Raw genomic sequence first — 22,779 nt, forward strand, 5'->3', positions numbered from 1 at the left:
ACGGTTCAAGAGTTATGCAAAAGACTGTCATTCCATCCGATTCCCTATATATTGCTATAGTACCACTTACACTCTATCCATCACATATGGTTTGCGCTTGCCAGCGCATCGACCACTAAACAGAAAGGCGAGTGGGCCCAAGACCAAGATAGATTTGTGCTCCCTTGCAAAGAACAAGGAATCAAGCTTTGCATAAGGCTCCTTCAACTTAGGAATCCATTTATAAACTTACTTTTAGTTGCAAACACCTTTAGGAATTACAGACCACTAGTATTGTCCTTTTTGTGCCAGGCTAGCTGTCTATGGGATGCAGAATTAGTTTATGGAAGTTCAACCTATCCTTGCTTCACATACTCTCGTTGTTAATGTGTTCTGGGGGTGTTTTCTGATTTTTGTTTGAAAAAGGATTCTGTTGTGACATAAAGTTGTTACTGATTTTTGTATTTTTAGAAGTGTTTTGTGTTTCAGTTGTTTGTTAATATTTCTGTTTTGAGATGAGAAAACAAAAATTTCACCAAACGAAGCATGTTTCGCTCAGGAAAAGGGTGCTGTCGCAAAAGATTATAAGCAAATCATGATAAGCAAAAAAAAAAAAAAAAAAAAATTGCTTTGCGCTTTGCTTTTCTTTCTTCTTTTTTTAATGATATTTCATTTACTTATAAAAATAAATTTTTTAAAAAAAAAAAAAGAAAAAAAAAGAAAACGATGTATAAGCAAATCATGCCATATCTCCATTCCCCAAACTTGTTCATTTCACAATATGCAACAATAGCACGAAAACACCACCACAAAAAATCCAAAATGTCACACACGAGCAGAAATAACAAACACAATGAGAAAGTGCAACTCTCAAACCAGAAATATGGGAAATGTAATTTATCACTTATGTTAACTATTGCAAATATTGGCCGATACACTAAATCATAAAAAACCACTATACAATCTTTATCGCCCCCATAAACATTAAAAAAAAAAATGTGTACCCGTCTAAGACGAAGGAGCCGCCGCCGGAGCAGATTCAAGCGAAACATTATTAAGCCGCTTCAGAGCCAAAATAAGCGCTTGGGTCCCCAAGTTGCCCTCCCCATGAGCCTTGAGCGACAGATAGAGCTGCTGAGCCAGAGCCAGCCCGGGCAAAGCCAGACCCATTCTCTAACACTCCTTCAAACATATCCCCAAGTCCTTCACAAAATGGTTCACATAGAACCCAGGCTCCAAATCTCTCTTCAAGATCCTACTCCCGTACAAGTCTAGCGACTTGGACCCCGCCGCACCCGTCGAGATGGCGTCCAGGAACAGACCCACCTCCAGCACAGCCTTGTGCGCGTACACCATACCCTCCACTAACCCCACCATCGTCGAAGCGATCACCACCTGGTTCGCTAGCTTCGCGAATTGCCCCTTTCCGGGGGCACCCATGTAATTAGCCTTACCCAGAAGGGCAAACAGCGGGTTCAGGCGCTTGACTACGGTCTCGTCCCCTCCGGCGAAGATCGCGTGGGTTCCGCTCTTGGCGCCGAGGTCTCCGCCGGAGACCGGGGCGTCGATCGCGGCGCAGTCCTTGGAGGCAGCCGCGGCGGCGATCTCGTCGGCGAAATCGCTTCTCCATTCTCTAAATTAATTACTCTCGAACGTCGCTTCTCCATTCTCTACCATGTTTTCGTTTTCACCTTCAATTTATCTCCAAAAATAGTAATTATATAATTTATAAAGGACATGGTATCCAAAACCATTTATAACTTAACATACAAAATGTGTCTCAGAAAACAATAACTCGAATAATGTTACGTTTCTAAAAAATATGTGTCTCAGAAAACAATAACTACGTTTCTACAAAGTTAATGCGGCAAGATATAGTAAAAATTAACCTTTTTTTTTTTTTTTTTTTTTTTTTTTTTTTTTTTTTTTTTTTTTTTTTTTGTAATAATGGTTGATCCAAAAATTATTAATGGTCTTTTTGAATTTATGAATTCAAAAAATACGATTAAAAAATAACGATTTCTAAATATATAATATGAAAACGTAATTTTTAAAAACGCACGTGGAGCTTATGTGTGCTATTTTTGGTTAAGGTTGATACCAATAGCTAAAGGAGAAGCGCGACCTTCTGCTAATTATATTTGAGGAGATCGATCGAGTTTTATAAATAGTAGCATATCTTCTTTTATGTTTTGATTTTGTTTTTTTTTTCCCAGTTGTTGAGTATTTAACCCCTTCCTCAACGACATTTTGGGTCATGTAAAAACCTTTTTTTTCTTGAGATTTGATTCTTGTACTATATCATCATAACAACTGCACAACAACCCTTCACATGAGGGTGGGCTCCAGTGTGTGGGACCCACCTTCATGTGAGGGGTTGTTGTGCAACATTTTTCTTTTTTCTTATAACTTTTTCTATTTCATTTCACAAGTATTATAAATATTTGGTTATTCCAACCTTTGAATGAAGTGATTGAGCTCCCACGTCTTCTTTGTTTTTTGTTTTCTTTTTCTTTTCTTTTTCTAATTTAAAAAGGTGGGAAGGGCAACCAGTATAATTACTCATCTTGGGCTTGACTATCGGGGTTCCCACCAGCTGTGGAATGTTCAATTTAAACCATATATAGTTACTGTCTTGGAATGCGAGTTTGTTACCACAGCCCTATCAAAATGCAAGTTGATAAATCTCCTTTTTAGTAGTATTTGGTTCGCGGACTACTACCGCAAGAGGCTTCGAGCGTACCCATTACCACTAAGAAGAAAAGAGGGGAGGAATTGAACCTTATCCCACGTCAAATCCAGTACATGCTCTCTCTTTCTATAAGTTCAGATCATAAGGGATTAAGCTTTGCTTAAGCCTTCTTATTGGGTCCATTTGAAAAGATAATGGATCAAACTTAATTTGCTTAAGCCTTCCTACAGTACCTTAGGAATTTGTAAACTTCCATAAACTAATGCTGCATCGATATCTGTACGTACACCATTATATTTGAAATGGTTAATTAAGATAACTACAGCTGCTATCGAAAAAGCCCTCATACAACATTCTATAAATCCCATAAGCTTTCTTTACTTAACTACACCTTTGAAATGGCCATGGAAGTCATCATTTTCTCTGAAACAATGTTGAAAACGTACGTTTCTGGTTGTGGTATATGGAAAAGCATCAAACAGTGGATGTCAAACTTGCAGTATTCTTCAAAATATTCAAAACCTCTTTCATGGACGGCCTGGTAGAAGGCAGAGTATCTGTACAAATGTCAGATTCTGTGAAATTCAGCCTCTGGAATGAGGTGAGCTCCCACGTCAAATCCAATACCTGCTCTCTCTTTCGATATATCCTGATCACAAGGAATGAATTAAAGCTACCAAACCTATAACCCAACCAAGCAATTTGGATGAAGGTTTGCTTGAATTTTGGAGTCTGAAATTGCAGTCGGGAATGTTTAGTGATGGGCTATTACCACAGAGGCGGATTGTTCAAGAAGCTGTTGACATATGCATCATTTTCGAATTCATCTGGGATCCTCCCAGTGAAATTATCGGAGGAGAGATTAAGTGAAGTGAGCTACAGGAGGCCAAGTTGCGGTGGAATTTTGCCAGACAGTTGGTTTTCTGATAAGTCCAAATCAGTAAGGTTTGGTAAAGAACCAAATTCCTCTGGAATTTGTCCAGAGATTGCATTTCGGCTAAGGTTTAGAAGAGTCAGCGACTTGGGCAATTGACCACCGAGGTTGTTGTCGGAAGCTACCACTCTTACCAACTTTTCATTATCACCCAAGTGTTGTGGCAGCTGGCCAATAAGCCTATAATTGAACACGACCTAAAAAACTTCAAGTATAGAATACCGCCCAAGGTCTAGAGGTAGAGTACCTGATAAATTATTGTTAAATAGTTTAAGATTTACCAACTCCGAAAGACAACCTATACTATCTGGAATTTTTCCAGATAATTGATTCATAAATAAACTCAAACCCGACAATTTGGTGAGTTTTCCAAAATCATTGGGTATTGTCCCGGTCAAGTAATTCTCGGAGAGAGCAATAACATTTATGTTTGAAGCCTCAACCACCCCAAGAATCTCCTCGGACAATTTATTTTTGTAAAGATACACTTTACTCAAATTCTTCGGCATAAGCAAACCGCTCGGAATTTTTCCGCTCAAATTGTTTCTTGGCAAATCCAAATGCCCCAGTGCCGCCATTTCTCCAATCGTGTCTGGGATTTCTCCTACCAAATTAGAGCCTGCCACCCAAAGATACTTCAGTTTCTTCATCCTTCTGAGCTCCGAAGGCAACGTTGTTGTGATCCTCGTCATGTAGGCCAATTTTAGTCGTTCGAGATTGGACAAGTTGCCAATTTCTGGTGAGAAAGAACCGCTAAATGGAATATGGAAAAGCTGAAGTGACCTCAACTCTGTTAATAGCCCAATAGATGCAGGGATGTTTCCAAAGAAGCTATTGACTCCAAGATTGAGCTGGCGAAGCTGAGCCATGAGGTGAATGTCGTCAGGCCAGGGACCACACCAGAGAAATAGTTTTGCAAGAGGTCGAGGTATTGGAGATTGGAGCGGTTGTAGAGAGCTCGTGGGAACTCATTAGAGGTCATATAGTCGTCTGAAAGGTCGAGGGTTGTGAGGTTGTTGAGGTCATAGATGATGGGTGGGACTGTTCCGGTGATATTCATGTTTTGGAGGGATAGTCCGGTGACTAATGAGCCATCGGTACTGCAATTGGTCTCTGGCCAGATACAATGGGAGGAGTTTGATGAGGTACTCCAATGGCTGAGAGACGGGGGGTTTTCCCGTGTTGCTTCAGTTTCAGTAGGAAGCTAGGACTACATGCTCTTGACCATTGAGCTGAGAGTTTGCGTGGCTCAAGAAGAGGAGGTGGAGGAGGATGGTGTAGAAAGAAAATTGGATGCATTCTAGGGTTGTTTTCGTCATTTGGGGGTTGAACTCGTTTGTACTTGTTTGAACTCTGATCTCAACAATGCACAAAGGACCCATTTATAAATTGAAGTAATAGTCAAGTCAACGTGACACTCAATTATTATATTAGTTACTAAAATATGGACTAATGTGATATTACAAGTGACTGCTAGATTTGAGTCTTATTCTTGGTGGTATAATGTGAAAGTGAAGTCAATTAATTTTTCCATGCGTTAAATCCTTTATGTCGTGGCTTTCAAATTCTTTTGCAGTTTCAGTAAATATGCATTTTTTTAAACAACTCAACTATTAAACCGTCTAAAAAATTATTGTTTTTATCTATTCCTTTTTTAGATTGTGTGCCAAAAAATTATTGGACCAGATCATTTTTGGCTTTTCTTAAATGTTAGGTTTTATTTTGGATTGAAATATTTATACATAGATCTCCATCTTCTGTTAAATTTTAAAGTGTATTTTCTAGAATCCACAGTTATTAATTTTCTTGTTTTGAGTGATGTAGTGAGGAATTAATGTAATTTTAAATGTGGGGGGACTCACTTGCACATGATGGATGACACATGTCATTCTCTCCTTCTTAACCTTTCCACCCTACCATCTTCTACCTTGGTCATCTAACCATTACTATCCTCATTCAACCCATTTCATCTTTCAATACAATCTTATACCTTCCCAAGGAACTTTATTATCATTTCATGTACAAATTCGTTGTTCTTCCTTGGTCACATGAAAAGTCATGCTTATCTTCTTAAGTTAAGTGTAAGAATACTCTAGAACCCTTCCCTAACCCTTATATATACCCTAGGCATGCTTCCAAGTCTCTCATTCCATCCTATCTCACCAAAACCTTCTTCTATCTTGTGCAAGTGTTGTCCAACCCAAGTTTTTTCTATTGCTGTATTATTTCATAAATAAGAAGTACATTTTCCATTTAGTTTTGATCTTTCTTCTACTTTTGGTTGTGAGTCTTTGGGCTAGTGTAACTTTGTTGCACTACTTGAGAATCGGTTGTTCCTAATATTTGGACACTGTATTTCTCTACATGGTATCAGAGCTTCAAGGGTGGTGGTGATTCATCCTTGGTGAAGAAGATCAATTGGTGGTGTGGAAATGGATTCGGGTGGACGGTTTAACAATTTTGGGGTTGAGGTGCTCAACCATTCTAACTACAAGATATGGAGATCATGCATGGAGTCTCCTATCACTTGCAAATGGGTTTACAAAATCAAACGTAAGGCAGATGGCAGTGTTGATAGATACAAGGCAAGGCTGGTTGCTCGCGGATTCTCTCAAAAGTATGGGGAGGATTATGATGAGACATTTAGTCCGGTTGCAAAGATGATTTCCGTTAGAGTTGTCATTTCATTGGCTGCACATCATAAGTGGAAGCTATGGTAGCTTGATGTAAAAAATGCCTTTTTATATGGTGAAATTGACAAAGACATCTATATGGAGCAGCCTGATGGTTATGTTTCTCAGTTGCACCCGGAATATGTATGCAAGCTGAAGAAGGCCTTATATGGATTAAAGCAAGCACCTAGAGCTTGGTATGGTAAGATTGCCGAATACTTACAATTTTGTGGCTATTTTGCTTCTAATTAAGATTCTAGTTTGTTTGTTAAGAAGCAAAGCAATGTGCATGTCATTGTTCTCTTGTACGTTGATGACATGATTGTTACCGGCAACGATGATGAAGAAATTGCAAAGCTTCGAGCTGAACTTTCTATTCGGTTTGAGATGAAAGATTTGGGGGAGCTTAGTCACTTTCTTGGTTTGGAAGTTAGCTCTCTCAAGGGTGGAATATTTGTGTCACAACAAAGTTATGCAGAGAAGCTTGGTATCATTTCTAGAAAATCACTTTAAGGGGGAGTGTTAAATTTTAAAGTGTATTTTCTAGAATCCACAGTTATTAATTTTCTTGTTTTGAGTGATGTAGTGAGGAATTAATGTAATTTTAAATGTGGGGGGACTCACTTGCACATGATGGATGACACATGTCATTCTCTCCTTCTTAACCTTTCCACCCTACCATCTTCTACCTTAGTCATCTAACCATCACTACCCTCATTCAACCCATTTCATCTTTCAATACAATCTTATACCTTCCCAAGGAACTTTATTATCATTTCATGTACAAATTCGTTGTTCTTCCTTGGTCACATGAAAAGTCATGCTTATCTTCTTAAGTTAAGTGTAAGAATACTCTAGAACCCTTCCCTAACCCTTATATATACCCTAGGCATGCTTCCAAGTCTCTCATTCCATCCTATCTCACCAAAACCTTTTTCTATCTTGTGCAAGTGTTGTCCAACCCAAGTTTTTTCTATTGCTATATTATTTTATAAATAAGAAGTACATTTTCCATTTAGTTTTGATCTTTCTTCTACTTTTGGTTGTGAGTCCTTGGGCTAGTGTAACTTTGTTGCACTACTTGAGAATCGGTTGTTCCTAATATTTGGACACTGTATTTCTCTACATCTTCCACCTTCTTGTATGAACATGTTAAAAAAAAAAAAAAAAAGGGGTAATTATCTTTTTCCCCCATCAACTACCAATCATTGTCAACATGCCCCCATGAACTGACACCTCGACCAAAAGAGAGCATCCAACTACCAACTTTACACACTTTGCCCCTTCCGTCAGTTTAATTCGTAAAAAGACATAAATGCCCTCAACTTTTTTAAACATATTAATTTTAATATTTTTTTTATTAATTACTGTTGGAGGGCATTTTGGTCTTTAAACCAAAATTAACGCCCAAAAATGGAATATTCCGTCCAAGTTAACTGAATTCCTTGACGGAAGGAGGCAAAGTGTGTAAAGCTGGTAGTTGGATGCTCTCTTTTGGTCGATGTGTCAGTTCATGGGGGCATGTTGACAATGACTGATAGTTGATGGGGGAAAAAGGTAATTACCCAAAAAAAAAAATACATAAGCCTTTGTTGGGATGTTCCTTTATTTTATTAATGAAATTTGACTTGCCCAAGGCCACCCTTGTGCGGTGCCACAAAGATAGTTTGCTCAACAAGAAAAGAGCTAGGCTAAATGATTACCCAAGGAAAAACTATATATATTTATTTCTGAACTTACAATTTTATTACAATGATATCCTCAAACTTTAAAAAGTTATAATTAATTTCTCAAATTATTAGCCCCCTTTAACTTAGCACTGCCGTTGTAATTTTTTGTTAACTTAGATTGCAAACACATGAAATGTCCATTATACCCTTTATAAAATGCGTGAAAATAATGCCCTTGAATTAAAATAAAATAAAAAATTCTACAAAGACCAAACTATAGCCATCCACTGTGGGTCTCCTCTTTCTTAATGATTGAGTCTCTATATATACCATGGTCACCTACGGCCGACGTGAGTTTCCACTCCATAGAGACCCAACGGCCGGGTCTCCTCCATGGAGACCCGCAGGCCACAGCCGACCATGGGTCTCCTGGCGACCACATTTTTTTAAAATAAATTTAAAAAAAGGTGTATTATTGTTATTTTAGGTCACGTGTATATCAAATGACCAATTTTCCATATAACTTAACCAAAAATCTTAATGGTGGAGGGCTCAATAAAATAAACTAATAGTTTGAAATGGTCAATTATAACTTTTTAAAATTTAAGAGAGTTTGCAATTTAGGTACGTATAAAGTAGCATGAAAAAATGGGGAAGATAGCATTTTTTTTTTTTTTTTTTGAGTTAAATACCTTATTGATACCTGAGTTTTCAGCTTTTTTAAATTTAACACTTGAGTTTTCATTTGTTTCATAAGTGGTACTTGAGTTTAGGGCTAAAAATCACTTTGATACTTCTGTTATATTTTTCGTCCGAATATTAATGGTCTGTCATTATATAAAAATTGTTTGATGGGTTTTGGTCGTTGGAGGTGGTCACAGAGTGGTTCGACCAATTTTATTTTTTTTAAATTGTATTATTTTTTATTTTTATATAATTTTTAAAGATTTTTATTTTTAAATTTTAAATTTTTTTATATAGTATCACGTCTCTTTTTTTTTTTTCTTTTTTTTCTTTTTTTTTTTTTTCCAGAGAAACGAAAGATACCTTGTGATAATAGAAGAACAAGACGCCTTCGAGGAAACATGGAAGTGGGAAAAAAAACCTCTCGCGATTCTCTCCTTTCTCTCGATTTCTCAGATTCACATTCACCCATCTTAGCTCATTATCTTCTTCCTCTTCCTCCCTTGATTCTCAGTGTACACCCATCAACTCACTCTTCTTCTCTACCTCTCAATTTCCTCTCTTCCCTCTCTCTTTCTTTATTCTCTGTGTTTTCTTCGACATTTCTTTCCACTCTGTTTCTATATCTAAATTTTTCTCCTAAATTATTTGATATAACTAACTGAGAAATCTAAAAGAGAAAAATCCCTTGTTCGGCTCAAAAGAAAACAAAACCCAATATTAGTAAAAGAATTTCACAATAAAACCTGCAATAACCGACCAAAAGAATAAGACAACCAATGAAGTGGAGGAGTTGTGCAACAAAGTTACCGAGATGAACATAGTCAATTCGACAAATTTCGAATCTAAACCACACAAAATTTTGTCCAAATACTCCAAACCCCACGTAGCCCATACCCAAATGCCTAATCTTAAAATAAATAAATAAATAAAGAAAAAAAAATCAATTAGATTGCGCCAAATTTGTGTCAAAATACGAACCCAAAACAACGCTTTCCCTCTACAATCCTCAAGTTTTGAATCTCTCTCACATGTGTAATTCATCACTCCACAAAAAGGAGAGAAATGTCGAAGAAAACACAAATAAGAAAGAAAGAGAGGGGTAAGAGCATAAATTGTGAGGACAAGAAGAGGAGTAGGTTATGGGCGTACGCTAAGAATGGAGGGAGGAAGAGGAAGAAGATCATGAGTTGAGTGGGTGAATGTGAATCTGAGAAATCGAGAGAAAGGAGAGAGGAGCAAGAGGTTTTTACAGAAGATGTTTACATTAGAAAAAGGACTGGTACGTTGAAGTAGATTCGAGCTAAGGGAAAAAAAAAAAAAAATGTAAGAGGAGAGAAGGGAGAAAGCAGCGAGAGGTTAGATTAAATCTCAACCCATCATTTTTTTTAACAGCATGTGTGATGTAGTTTTAACTACAGCACACAAGCTGGATCCCCTAATTTTGAGCATCCTAAAATTATTTGAACCGAACATTATTGCCTAAGAAAAGGGTGTTAGCACAAAAGACTATAAAGCAAATAATGTATCTCTCCATTCCTTGAATTTCTTCATTTCACATTAAGCAATGATCGCATTGAATAGGCTCCTTTCTATTTCATTTGGACAATTTTACCCCCCCTAAAATAAAGGATTATGGCTAGTTGTACATAAAATTGAAGAAATATGGCGGTTCGCATTCTTTTGGAAATGAAAGTCAAGTGACGTGATAGTACTATCACATTTTAGTACCTAACATAATAAATGTTGTGCAAGCTGTCACGTCAATTTGTAAACGTAATAATTGTCGTGTAATTTATCACGTAACATGGCAATTCACATTTTAATGCTGTCACGATAAGTGCCAGATAGGCTGACATGTCAATTTATAAGAAATTTATAATAAAAGTTGTAGTACCCTTAGCAATAATTATAATAGATCTTTTATATAAACTCAAAGTACAAAGAGATAATTGAAACCTAAAAACTAGAAATAATATCTCATCAACCCTTATCAAATCCTAAAGATTGTATCACATCAACTAAACCGAACATCTCACCTTATGATATACTCTATCATGCTCCATGAAACACATGGTAATTTGCAAGCTTAGCATGTTTTTCAAACTCAAACCAAAATTATTGCAAATACTCAAATGATAATTTTTGCCGCTAAAAAACTAATAAATTCTGCTTTTAATAATAATAATAATAATAAAAAGGGTTTAAGACACATGTAAAATATTTGAATAACTAGTGATTTTATTGATATGCCTAGGATAATATTAAACAGACTCAGGAAGAAAGAGTATGTTGTTCTAATACAACAACGTCATACATATAAAGGAGAATCTCCTCTATCCAAACCTTATCTAATACGACATACTCTTAAAGGATTTATATATAAAGAGTAAAGTAATGTTACTCTTTACACTTATTTATCACATTCATTTTACGCCGGTTGATGTAGCGTGTTTTAAGCTATTTAAAACACACTACGTCAGCTGATGTGAAATGGGTAAGAAGAGTAACATTACTCATATATATAATACATAGAGATAATTCAAACATAAAAACAAAACAACAATGTCATCTTCCAACTTTAAAAGAGAAAGGTTAGATACTATAATTCTTTCTAATATTAATTCAACAATATTGATGACACTTCTAACCAATCACCGGATCTTTTTATTATTATTACAATTTAACAATGATTAATCCAAATGTTAATTGGGATTAATATCTAGCATTTTTCGAGAAGTCGTCAAACAATGGATGCCAAAGTTGCATCATTATTTTCTAATACCCTCTCGCCCTTTGAATTCTTGAGGAGAGAAGCATCGTACTCGGAAATAATCTTCTCTCCAAAAACAAGTGGCTGGCTGCATCGGAGCAAAATTTTGAGAACCTCTTTCATGGAGGGTCTGGAAGAAGGCAGAGTATCTGTACAAATGATTCCAAGTTGGAAAACACAGCACATTTCATCCAAGTAACAGAGCTCCTTGACCTCCTCATCCAAGGCATCAACTATAGGCTTGCTTTCCTGAAACTGTCGCCATGCCCATTGGACAAGTGATGTGTGTTCGTCACCCTCACTAGCTTTTCTTCCAGTTGCCAGTTCCAAAAGGATGACCCCAAAGCTATAAACATCAATCTTTTCATTGAGTCGTATCGTGTGAACATACTCTGCAGTTGAAGTTAATTACAATTAAGAAGCAACAAATTAAAACTCCTGCTGATGGAAAAAGGGAGACAATTACCAGCATTAATTATAATAAAAATGAAACTTGGAAAATTTTATGTCACACACCTGGAGCCATGTAGCCGAAAGAGCCAACCACAGCTGACATTGTAGCAGATTCTCCCTGCTTGATCATCATCTTGGCAAGACCGAAATCGGCGATTTTTGCATTAAACTCGGAATCTAATAGGATGTTGCTGGACTTCAGATCTCGATGAACAATGGGTGGTGAGCAGTCGTGGTGCATATAGGAGAGCCCCTGGGCAGCCCCAACTGCTATCTTCATCCTCTTAGGCCAATCCAAGACATCGTTATGGACTGAACCTGAGACAGTTGATGCTCCACTCTTCCCATGCAGCCATAGATCCAAGCTGCGGTTTTCCAAATACTCGTAGGCAAGAAGTTTTGAATTATCACTGGAGATACAACAGAGCAACTTCACTATGTTGGAATGTCGAATTAAACCCAGTATTTTGACTTCTGCAAGAAATTCTTTTTCAAGCTTCTGCTCTAGCTTTTTGCTATTCCAAATCTTCTTCACAGCAACAAAATCACTTGAAGGATTAATAGCAACACGATATACTGTTCCCGATCCACCACAACCAATAACATTATTTTCTGTCAGTCCTGACAAAATGTCAAATTTTGTGAAATTCAGCCTCTGGAATGAGGTGAGAGTCCACGTGATCAAATCCAATACATGCTTTCTCTTCCTATAAATTATGATCACAGGCAATGAAGCTACCAAACCTAGGAAAGCTGCTGGTAAAACTATAATCCAAGCAAGCAATTTGGATGAAGGTTTGCTTGAATTTTGGAGTTTGAAATTGCAGTTGGGAATGTTTAGTGATGGGCTATTAGCACAGAGGCGAGGATTGTTCAAGAAGCTGCTGGCATATGCATCATTTTCGAATTCACTTGGTATCCTCCCAGTCAAATGATTCGAAGAGAGATTGAGTGAAGTGAGCTTCAGGAGGCCAAGTTCACTTGGAATTTCACCAAACAGTTGGTTTTCTGAGAGGTCCAAAACATTAAGTCCTGGTAAAGAACCAAATGCCTTCGGAATTTGTCCAGAGATTGCATTTCGGCTAAGGTTTAGCATATTTAACGATTTCCATGATAAAAAATCTGATGGAAGGGAGCCTGAGAGTCGATTTTGATCAAGAAAAAGAGTTATTAAAAAAGGAAGAGCTGTTAGTTCTCGAGGAATTGTACCGTTTAAGAGGTTATTGCTGGCGTCGAGATACACCAAATTCCTCCAGGAAGACACTTCCACCGGAATTTTACCCGAAAACTTGTTGCGACTAATCTCTAATCGAGAAAGATTCCATGACACTCTCTCAGGAAGCTCACCTGTAAATGAATTGTTGCTTAACATCAAAGTTCTCAAATTGAATAATGTCCATAGGCCACTAGGAACATTCCCAGAAAACCTATTATTATGAACATTAACAATTATCATATTGTTGCAATTTTCAAGCGACTGGGGCACTTGACCACTGAGATCGTTGTTGAAAGCTACCACTCCTACCAACTTTCCATTCTCACCTAAGTGTTGTGGCAGCTGGCCAGTAAGCCTATTGGACGACACCTGAAACTCTTGAAGCATAGAATACCGCCCAAAGTCCGGAGACAAAGTACCTGATAAATTGTTGTTAAACAGTTTAAGAATTATCAGCCTTGGAAGATGACCTATGCTATCTGGAATTTTTCCAGATAATTGATTGAAAAACAAACTCAGACCCGACAATTTGGTGAGTCTTCCGAAATCATCGGGTATTGTTCCGGTCAAGTTATTCTCGGAGAGATCAATAACGTCTATATTTAAAGCCTCGACCACCCGAGGAATCTCCCCGGACAATTTGTTTTTGTAAAGATACAATATACTCAAATTCTTCGGCATAAACAAACCGCTCGGGATTTTCCCACTCAGATTGTTCATCGACAAATCCAAATGCTCCAGTGCCGCCATTTCTCCGATCGTGTCTGGGATTTGTCCTACCAAATTGGAGCTTGCCACCCAAAGATACTTCAATTTCTTCAGCCTTGTGAACTCCGAAGGCAACGTTGTTGTGATTCTCGTCATCCAGGCCAATTCTAGTCGTTCGAGATTGGACAATTTGCCAATTTCTGGCGGGAAAGAACCGTTAAATGGAACCTGGAAGAGCTGAAGTGTTCTCAACTCTGTTAATTGCCCGATGGATGCTGGGATGTTTCCGGAGAAGCTGTTGGCTCCAAGGTTGAGCAGGCGAAGCTGAGCCATGAGGTGAATGTCATCAGGGACCGTGCCGGCGAAGTAGTTCTGCGAGAGGTCGAGGTATTGGAGATTGGAGCACTTGTAGAGAGCTCGTGGGAACTCATTAGAGGTCATATAGTTGTCTGAAAGGTCGAGGGATGTGAGGTTCTTGAGGTCACAGATGAAGGGTGGGACTGTTCCGTTGATACTCATGTTTTGGAGGGATAGTCCAGTGACTGATGAGCCATCAGTACTGCAGGTGATCTCTGGCCAGATACAGTGGGAGGAGTTTGATGAGTTCCAATGGTTGAGGGACGGGGGGTTTTGCCAGTGTTGCTTTAGCTTCAGTAGAACTGCCTGCTCTTGATCATGGAGCTGATCAGAGGTTGCATGGCTTAAGAGGAGAAGGAAGAGACTTGTGTAGAAAGAGAGTTCGATGCATTTTTTGGTTGTTTTCGTCATTTGGAGGTTGAGTTCGTTACTTCTTGTTTGAACTCTGGTCCGAATTATGCTCTCTGAAACGCGTGAAACCTTATAAAGACGTTAGACGTCGAAAATTTTACGAGAGTCGCCTTGGCAATTCTTTCCCGGTAATTAAGCGTACACGTTGACTACAAGTATATTACTATTGAAGTCTTGCTGAGCTAAAAATAAAAAATTAATAAATATTGTGTCGTACGGAATTAAAGATGAGCATTATAGTTCTTGAGTTTTTGGAATATATTGTCTCGATCACTAACAATTCCTGGAATCGCAGTTCCTGAGTTTTTAGAATATATTATAACTAGTTTGAGAATGAGAAGGATCCTCGTTTTCGCCGAAAAGATAGAGCAGTGTAGTTCCGTCTTGTTGTGAGAAAATGGAGAATGTTTCCAGTCACTTGAAAATAATAGAGAGCGGCCAAAATCACGAATTGATATATAATGTTTACAACAGGACCATCACTGTACCTCGCAATGTCAGCTTACGCTCGTCGAAACTTCTTCTCTCAGCTCTCCCTTGAGCGCAGGCAGGGCAGGAGGGAAGAGTTCTGTTCCCCTCCTTCCCCACACCATGGAGCTCCTTCACTCCCTATGTGCAGATTCTCCAGGTCCCGAAGAGAGGGTTTTCCTCCTCTCATCAAGTTCAAACAGAGAAAATGGGAAGATCTCTGTCTCCACTCTCCCCCTTCTTCTTGCGCGCTTTTCTTCTTCATCCTCTTCTTTTTTTTTTCTCCCATTTCAGAGCTAATACACAATTCACGAGTTCGTTCCTTCTTTCAAAATCATCATTTTAAATCAAATTATAATTTTAAAAAGTCACATTATTTTTAAAAAATAACATAAGTATGACGTCTAAAATTACTCACGTTAGAACCAGGTTAAATGTTTACTTAAGAAAAAATTAAACTTGCCTCTTGAACTTATACCTTAATTGCAATGCGCTCTTGAAACTTTAAAAAGTAGCAATGGACCTTGCTATTAGAATTTTTTGTTAACATAGACAGCAAACGCTTGATAAAATGCATGAAAATACCAATATGAAAAATAAATAAATCTGCAAAGACTAACCCACAGCCTACCGACACTCAATGGTTGGGTCTTCTCCATGGTGACCCACAGGCAACGTGAGTCTCCACTCCAAGGAGACCCAACGGTTGGGCCTCCTCCATCGAGACCCAGGTTGTGGGTCTCCTAGCTACCAGGTTTAATTTAACAAAAAAATTCTAATGGCAGAGAAGTACGTAAAATGGGCTAATAGTATGGATGGTCAATTGTAACTTCTCTTTTAGAGTATTTTTTATAGTCTCACCAAATTTTACTAGTTAAAATAGTTAAAAGTTATTTTTCTTTATTATGGTGAGCCACTTTTTTAAAGCACTCTCTACAGCCTCACTATTTTAACTATTCACTATCACTATTTTATTTAAATAATATTTTTTTTTCAAATTTTTTTATTCTTTCTCTATTTAATCTTTTTTTGAAGGTTTATCTTTTCCTAACGGTTAAATTTTTAAATATTTATCTTATTTTATCGATCATATATTTTAAAAATTTGTCTATTCCTAACGGCCATATTTATAAATATTTGTCTTATTCTAACGGTCATATTTTTGAAAATTTGTTTTTTCCTAACAGGGTTGTACTAAGACTGATTTGTGTGAGAGAGAAAGGAGGAAAAAAGAAAAAAGAGAAATGATAATTTTTTTAGTTTTTTGATGATTTAGGGACTTAATAGTACTCACAGTTCACTCACCAAATATTTTTGGTTAAACTGATTAGACTGCTGAGAGTAATTTTTAGGTGTCTTAACTATTGATGAAGCTATTAAAAATGGGAAAGATAGCATTGAACATTCAAGGAAAGAGACATTCCTTGTTTGTTTTTTTCAAAGAGAAAATGTAATAGAAAATGCACGCCTTTGTGGAAAGATGTGGAAGTCGGACAACAACTTTGCTATCCAGACAAGTCCCACAACGAGAATCATATTTTCCGAACAATTTCCACCACGAATCGGTATTATCTCAATTATCAACTCATTATTAATTTTTCTCACCCCTATTCAAAGTCCACGCAAGACTAATCGCTCTCAGTGAGTCAGTGACGACGACACTCCACTGACTAAATGGATCCATTCATTTAGTCAGTCAAGCATTCAATCATTTTCATCATGCCATGTCCAACACGGCATGATGAAAATGATTAGTCAGTCTCACCATAAGGAGCCTATCAGTAAATTGTGAGATTATGTCTAAAAATTACTGGAGGACAAAACAACGGCTACATCTAACTAAGTTGCGACCATCTAATCTGCAAAGTGTTTCTTCATTCTCACCAAACTGAAGCAACACAAGAAAAATGGGTCCACACATCCAAAGGTATGTGATTATCAGCAATGAAAAAAGAAAAAGCATCCAAAGATGAACCTATAGTGGGAAAGAAGAAAGGCAGCCATGGAGGAGGACTTGACTTGACTTAGTGTCACTTCAAGTTGGAACCCATCTACACGTCAAGTAGAATCTTAAACTACACTTCGAGTGAGCTCAACCAACCCTAAGAAAGTGCACACTAGGGTAAAAGACGATGGGAGATGGCATTTCCTTCCCCCCGCCCAGATGAGAAAAAATATAAATAAATAAATATGAGGATGGCATCACAAGGCATTTGTGCTTTCTATTTTTTCCTTCGGCATTCAAGAGAATGCGACGATCTGCTTCTCTGTCATTTCCTTCGGGCATATCGAACTGACAACAAGAAACAGTTATCACCCTTCATTTTAATTGACATCATTGAGAACATAGAGCATCATTTGGCGGGATAAAAGATGACGTACTTCTCAAAGTGTAGGAGAGTAATCTTTATTAAAAGCACTTTTAACTAATCTGCCTACCAATTCCTTGTCTAGTTCCCCACTTCCAATTGGTGACTAAGGTGTATATTCCGATAGTTGAGGAAGGTTGGGGGTTTGGAGTTTACTTGTTCAACCGGGCTCTCTTGGAGAAGTGGTTGGGACACTACATTCATGAGAGAGAGGCCTTATGGGGGTTGGTTGTGGATTCTAAATAAGGCAGTTCTTAGGATGGGTGGTGTTTTAATGAAGTTTACGGGTCGCATGGAGTAAGGCTCTGGAAGAATATTAGGAGGAGTTGGGGAGTTGTCTAGCCACACTAAATTTGAGATGGAGGATGGCTCCAAAATCCATTTCTAACTTGATGTTTTGGTGTGGGGCTCAAACTCTCAAGACATCTTTTCCAGTCTTGTTTAGCATTATCCATTTTAAGGACGCTATTGTGGTAGACCATTTGGAACTTTCTAGTGCCTTCTCAAAGTGGCTCATGATTGGGATATGGATCACTTTACCTTACTCTTCACGTTGTTGTATTATGTTAGAGTGAGACAAGGCGTAGATTACAGACTTTATTGGATTTCTTCCGAGAGATGGTCGTTTGATGTTAAATCTGACTATAAGGTTCTTGTTCCCTATTCGAACATTCATTTTCTTTGAACAAGTATTTGGAAGAATAGGGCTTCCTTGAAAGTAGCTTTCTTCGATTGGTTGGCTGCCTTAGGGCAGATCCTCACTATAGACAACCTAAGGAAATGATATATCAATGTGATTGAGTGGTATTGCATATGTAAGAAGAATAAAGAGTCGGTAGACCATTTTCTACTCCATTGTAAGATCACATGTGCTCTTTGGAATACTATTTTCAGCAATGTATGGTTGGTTTGAGTTATGCCTAAAAGGGTGGTTGAAATAAACAATCGTAGCTTTGGGGACCATGAGAGGACCTTAAAACTCTTTCTTTGGGACGCTGTCTCAGATTGTAGTGTTTCAAACTTCCATGCTTTCTTAGATCTTTTCTCTGCTATTAGATAGACTTCTCTCTTGTGTACTTGGATTGTGCCTTTGCGCTTGCCAATGAATTTGTTATTACATATAAAAATAAAAGAACAAACTTATAAAGACAGTGAATCAGATATCGCCCCATTAATGCTGGGAGAAGTAAAAGGGATCTAAAAAGGTGTCTCAAGATATCCGATAGGATTGTTGAATGTCTCAAATTCCGCAAGGGAATGTGTAGGGATTATTTTTCCTTTTTGTTTTAAAATCCTGATATTACATGCTAGGTTGCAATAAAAGCAAAAGGCAACCAATTTTAGAGGAATTTCCTATAAAATAATTTAAAACAGAGTAATTCATGTATTGTTCCAAAACTAGCGACAGACATGAGCATCACATCTGCTTAACAAGTAATATATTCTTTTAGATTCACCTCACACCTCCAATCTTTTATTTGGGGAAGAGTTATTGTAATGTAGAACAAACCTAAGCATCATACCTAGGGTTTCTCGGCATCACAACTTGAATATAGTTGCATCACATAATCCACAAAAATAATAGTTGCTGGAATTTTCATACTCGTCTTCTATATTCAATAATCATAGAAAAAACCATTACATCCATATCTATAGATGTCTAATGCCTAATCTCCAATAGACTTCAGACTCCTTGAGCTTTAACTACTAAAGTCCAAAATAAATAACTAGTGAAACCCATGAATAAAACACAATACCAATAATAAGCCAAAGTACAAAATCAAATCAAAATAAACTTAAAACTAAATCATACAAGCTCCATGTAGACTCCACATCATCTAACATGTGCCAAAGTTTAGGCCTTAGAAGCATCTTTTCCACACTTTTTATAAACTTTGTAAGAGTGTTGCCACTTCTCAGCATCATACAATACACCCTAAACATGATGCAACATAGCAGAACTTGAGAGTTACGCAAAAGACTAAGGCTAGGAAACATTTAATCTTAGCCAATTTGGAGTTGGCCATGGTAGACTCCACACTAATCATGAATCATATCACCACATTGGACCTAAGAGAGGTGTATTGGGCATACAGTGGAAGTGATAATACCTTTCTCAATATATCATTCAAGTGTAACTCAATTGACTAACTAGGCAAAATATCCAACATTCTGACACGTCCAACCAAAAACAGTCAATTGGGGCATTAGCCAATTCGGAGTTGGTAAGGAATTTCAGAAACCAACAGTGGTCGGATCAGCCGTCAGTTATGGGTGGTGGAAAACCGACAAGACATTTACTTACCCAACCAACTGATATAGGGTTATGTAAATGTCATTTTCTTTAGGTTTTGCTAATTGCTAAAGCCACCTACTAATCTGCTTCTTGCCACAAATAGGGTCCATCCCATCGCCATCCAATTGGACGACCATGCGATCGCTACCCTCCCTTACCCTGAGCATGATAATGATGGTGACTCCCCCTGCAATCCTGTGCCAACTATCACCATTAGTGGCACTTGCATTTGCAGAATGGAGTCCTGGTCACCCTTCACCTAGTGGCCACCTCATTCCCAAGCTCGTCGAAGTTGGTGCTCTCTACATGACGTAGCAGAAGCAAAAAGGAAGAAAATAAGACCACATTTTCTTTCTTGAATACCTTGAAATCAGAAAGAAGAAGAGAGAACAATGAAACCCAATTTTATGTTATTGAAGATTAATCCAAAGACTGTCAGAACATAACATATTTAATCCTCTCCAACCTTAATGCTAAATTTAAACACAACTGCCACTTTAAATAAGGGTGCATGTTTGAAACCCATTTAAACACCGCTTTGAACAAAACTCTCAGTTTGACTCGCATTCAAACGCATTTGGAACGAAATTTGTCTGAATTCCATTAGAATTCCATTAAAAATAAACTTTATGTATGATCTCAGAACTCTTTGGATGAACTTTGTTCAAGCCCATCAAGTTTTGTTCAAATGCTACCCTGGGTGTTCACTTTCAAGTCGCCCCAAACAGATTTGTGAGACTTGTTCTTCACCATTGGGTATGATATTAGTTGTTACTTTGGTCTTAATCTCTAGGTATTAGCACAAAGCATACTCCTAGCGTGATTCAATCTCCTAAGAATCCTAGTGAGTATGCTGATAGACTCCTGGTTGATCAATCCTCCTAGTGAGTGTTGATAACACAACCTGTTAATAAGGATAAGGTTATCTAGAGGAGATTTACTTGTCATTAGATTTCTATCTAAGAGTTTGTATTAGATTAGAATACTAGAAGCTAAGGGTTATTGTGTAAACTATACTACCTTGTAAGTTCTATATATAATTCAATATACGCTCACTAGATGAGCAAGCTTGAAAGCCAATATACTTTGAAATCTTACATGGTATCAGAGCACCTATAGAATCACGTCTCCAGATTTTTTTTCCCGTTCATCATTATGTCTGCCTCCCTGGATTCTTCCTCCAAGTCGACTTCATCCAATGTCCTCTTCACCGCCCCAAATATGAACCATACCTTGAATATCAAGCTGTCTAACAACTTTCCTAGCTGGCGAACTTAGATTCTGGCTTTTGGTAAAGCCAATGATGCGTATGGCTTCTTGGATGGTACAACTCCACCTCTAGCCCAGACCATCCCGAATACTAGCACCACTCTCGGTGCCCTTACTTCCAATGGCTAATATTTCTGCTCGGGCTCCCATGAATCGGGGGAGAGGATATCGTGGTCGAGGTCGCACCACATATAGAGGCAGAGGACCCTCTTCCGATGGCCGAGGCAGAGGTAATTATTTCTCCCAAGACCCTGTTGCCCCTTCTTGGCCAATCTGCCAACTCTGTGGCAAGATTGGTCACACCGCTCCAAGATGTTATCAAAGACTGGACCCTGCTCTAGCTGCACCGTCTCCTCCGGCCTAATCCAATGCTCAGGCTTATTACTCCTCACCTTCACTGCCTCCAAAAGAAAACTGGTACCCAGACACTGCTGCAACACGTCACATGACAAATAGTCTCCAGAATCTGAATCTTTCTGCAGAAGAGTACACTGGCCAAGATCAGATTCGCATAGGGAATTGTACAGGTTTGCCTATTTTACATTCTGGTTCTACCTCCTTATCTCTCTCTAATTATCCTTTCTTGTTGCAGCAATTACTTTATGCCCCTACTATATGCAAAAATCTCCTTTCAGTTCATCAATTTGCTCTTGAAAATTCTGTTTTCTTTGAATTTCACTATTCTCATTTTATTATCAAGGACTGCAAGACTAGGCGTCCAATCCACCAAGGCCAACTTAACAATGGCCTCCATCAACTCTTCCTTTCGAAAGTGCCCACATCTCCATCTCAAGCATTCGTTGGTGAGAAGAAAACATCACATCGTTGGCACAAACGTTTGAGTCATCCGGCCCTTCCGATTGTTAACCTTGTTCTTTCCAAATTTCAGCTTCCAGTTTCAACAAATAAGGCACATGCACCCTGCACTGCCTGTCCACAGCCCCAAGGGTCATCAATTGCCCTTTTCCCGTTCTACTACTACTATTTGTAATCCTTTAGACTTAGTTTATTCAGATGTTTGGGATCCTGCTCCACATCTTTCAATAAATGGCAATCATTTTTATATTTCATTTGTGGATGCATTTAGTAGATTTACTTGGGTGTATCCTATTTCATCTAAATCTGATGTCATGCCTGTCTTCCAAAAGTTTCAAACTATGGTTGAACACCTCCTCAACACCAAAATTAAAAGTATCCAATCTGATTGGGGTGGTAAATATTGTAATCTCAGCAAATATTTTCAAACAATTGGTATTAATCATCGTGTGTCATGCCCTCAAACTCATCAACAACAAGGGTGAGTTGAGCGGAAACATCGCCACCTTATTAATACAACCTTGGCACTTCTTGCTGATAGCTCTCTTCCAAAGAAATATTGGGATGAAGCTTGTTTAACTTTCTGCTACTTAATAAATCGGTTACCAACCCCCTTGCTTGGAAATATTTCTCCCTTCCAAAAACTTTTCTCGCAAACTCCTGATTATCAATTTCTAAAGGTGTTTAGTTGTGCTTGTTTTCCTAATCTTAGACCGTACAACTCTCAAAATTCTCTCTTTGGTCTAAACCATGTGTGTTCTTGGGTTATAGCTCTCATCATAAACGCTATAAATGTTTTCATCTCGAAACTGGTCGAATTTTTGTTTCTCGAGATGTGATTTTCCATGAAGAGGTGTTTCCTTTCTCTCAAAACAAAACCAATTCAGATTCCTCCCCAACAGAACCCTCTTCCTCAAATTTAGTCTCTATTTCTCTTCCACTCTCTCCCACCCGAGGGTTGATCCCTCCTTCCCCTTGCTCCTTTCCCTCCTCTCCTTCCATCACCTTGTCT

General features: G+C 38.1%; 1 protein-coding gene across 1 annotated transcript; it reads right to left on the bottom strand.

Annotated features, from left to right (window-relative positions):
• Nucleotides 1-11,269: 11,269 nt before the first annotated feature.
• On the bottom strand, nucleotides 11,270-14,580 carry LOC133857703 (receptor-like protein kinase HSL1). The gene is made up of 2 exons (XM_062293023.1): nucleotides 11,921-14,580; nucleotides 11,270-11,796 (listed from the first exon to the last, which is right to left on the bottom strand). The coding sequence occupies exons 1-2, from the start codon at nucleotides 14,547-14,549 to the stop codon at nucleotides 11,375-11,377; spliced, it is 3,051 nt and encodes a 1,016-aa protein (XP_062149007.1). The 5' UTR covers nucleotides 14,550-14,580; the 3' UTR covers nucleotides 11,270-11,374.
• Between the last annotated feature and the right edge of the window lie 8,199 nt (nucleotides 14,581-22,779).

Source organism: Alnus glutinosa, chromosome 14 (genome assembly GCF_958979055.1).
Source record: "Alnus glutinosa chromosome 14, dhAlnGlut1.1, whole genome shotgun sequence".
Lineage (NCBI taxonomy): Eukaryota > Viridiplantae > Streptophyta > Magnoliopsida > Fagales > Betulaceae > Alnus > Alnus glutinosa.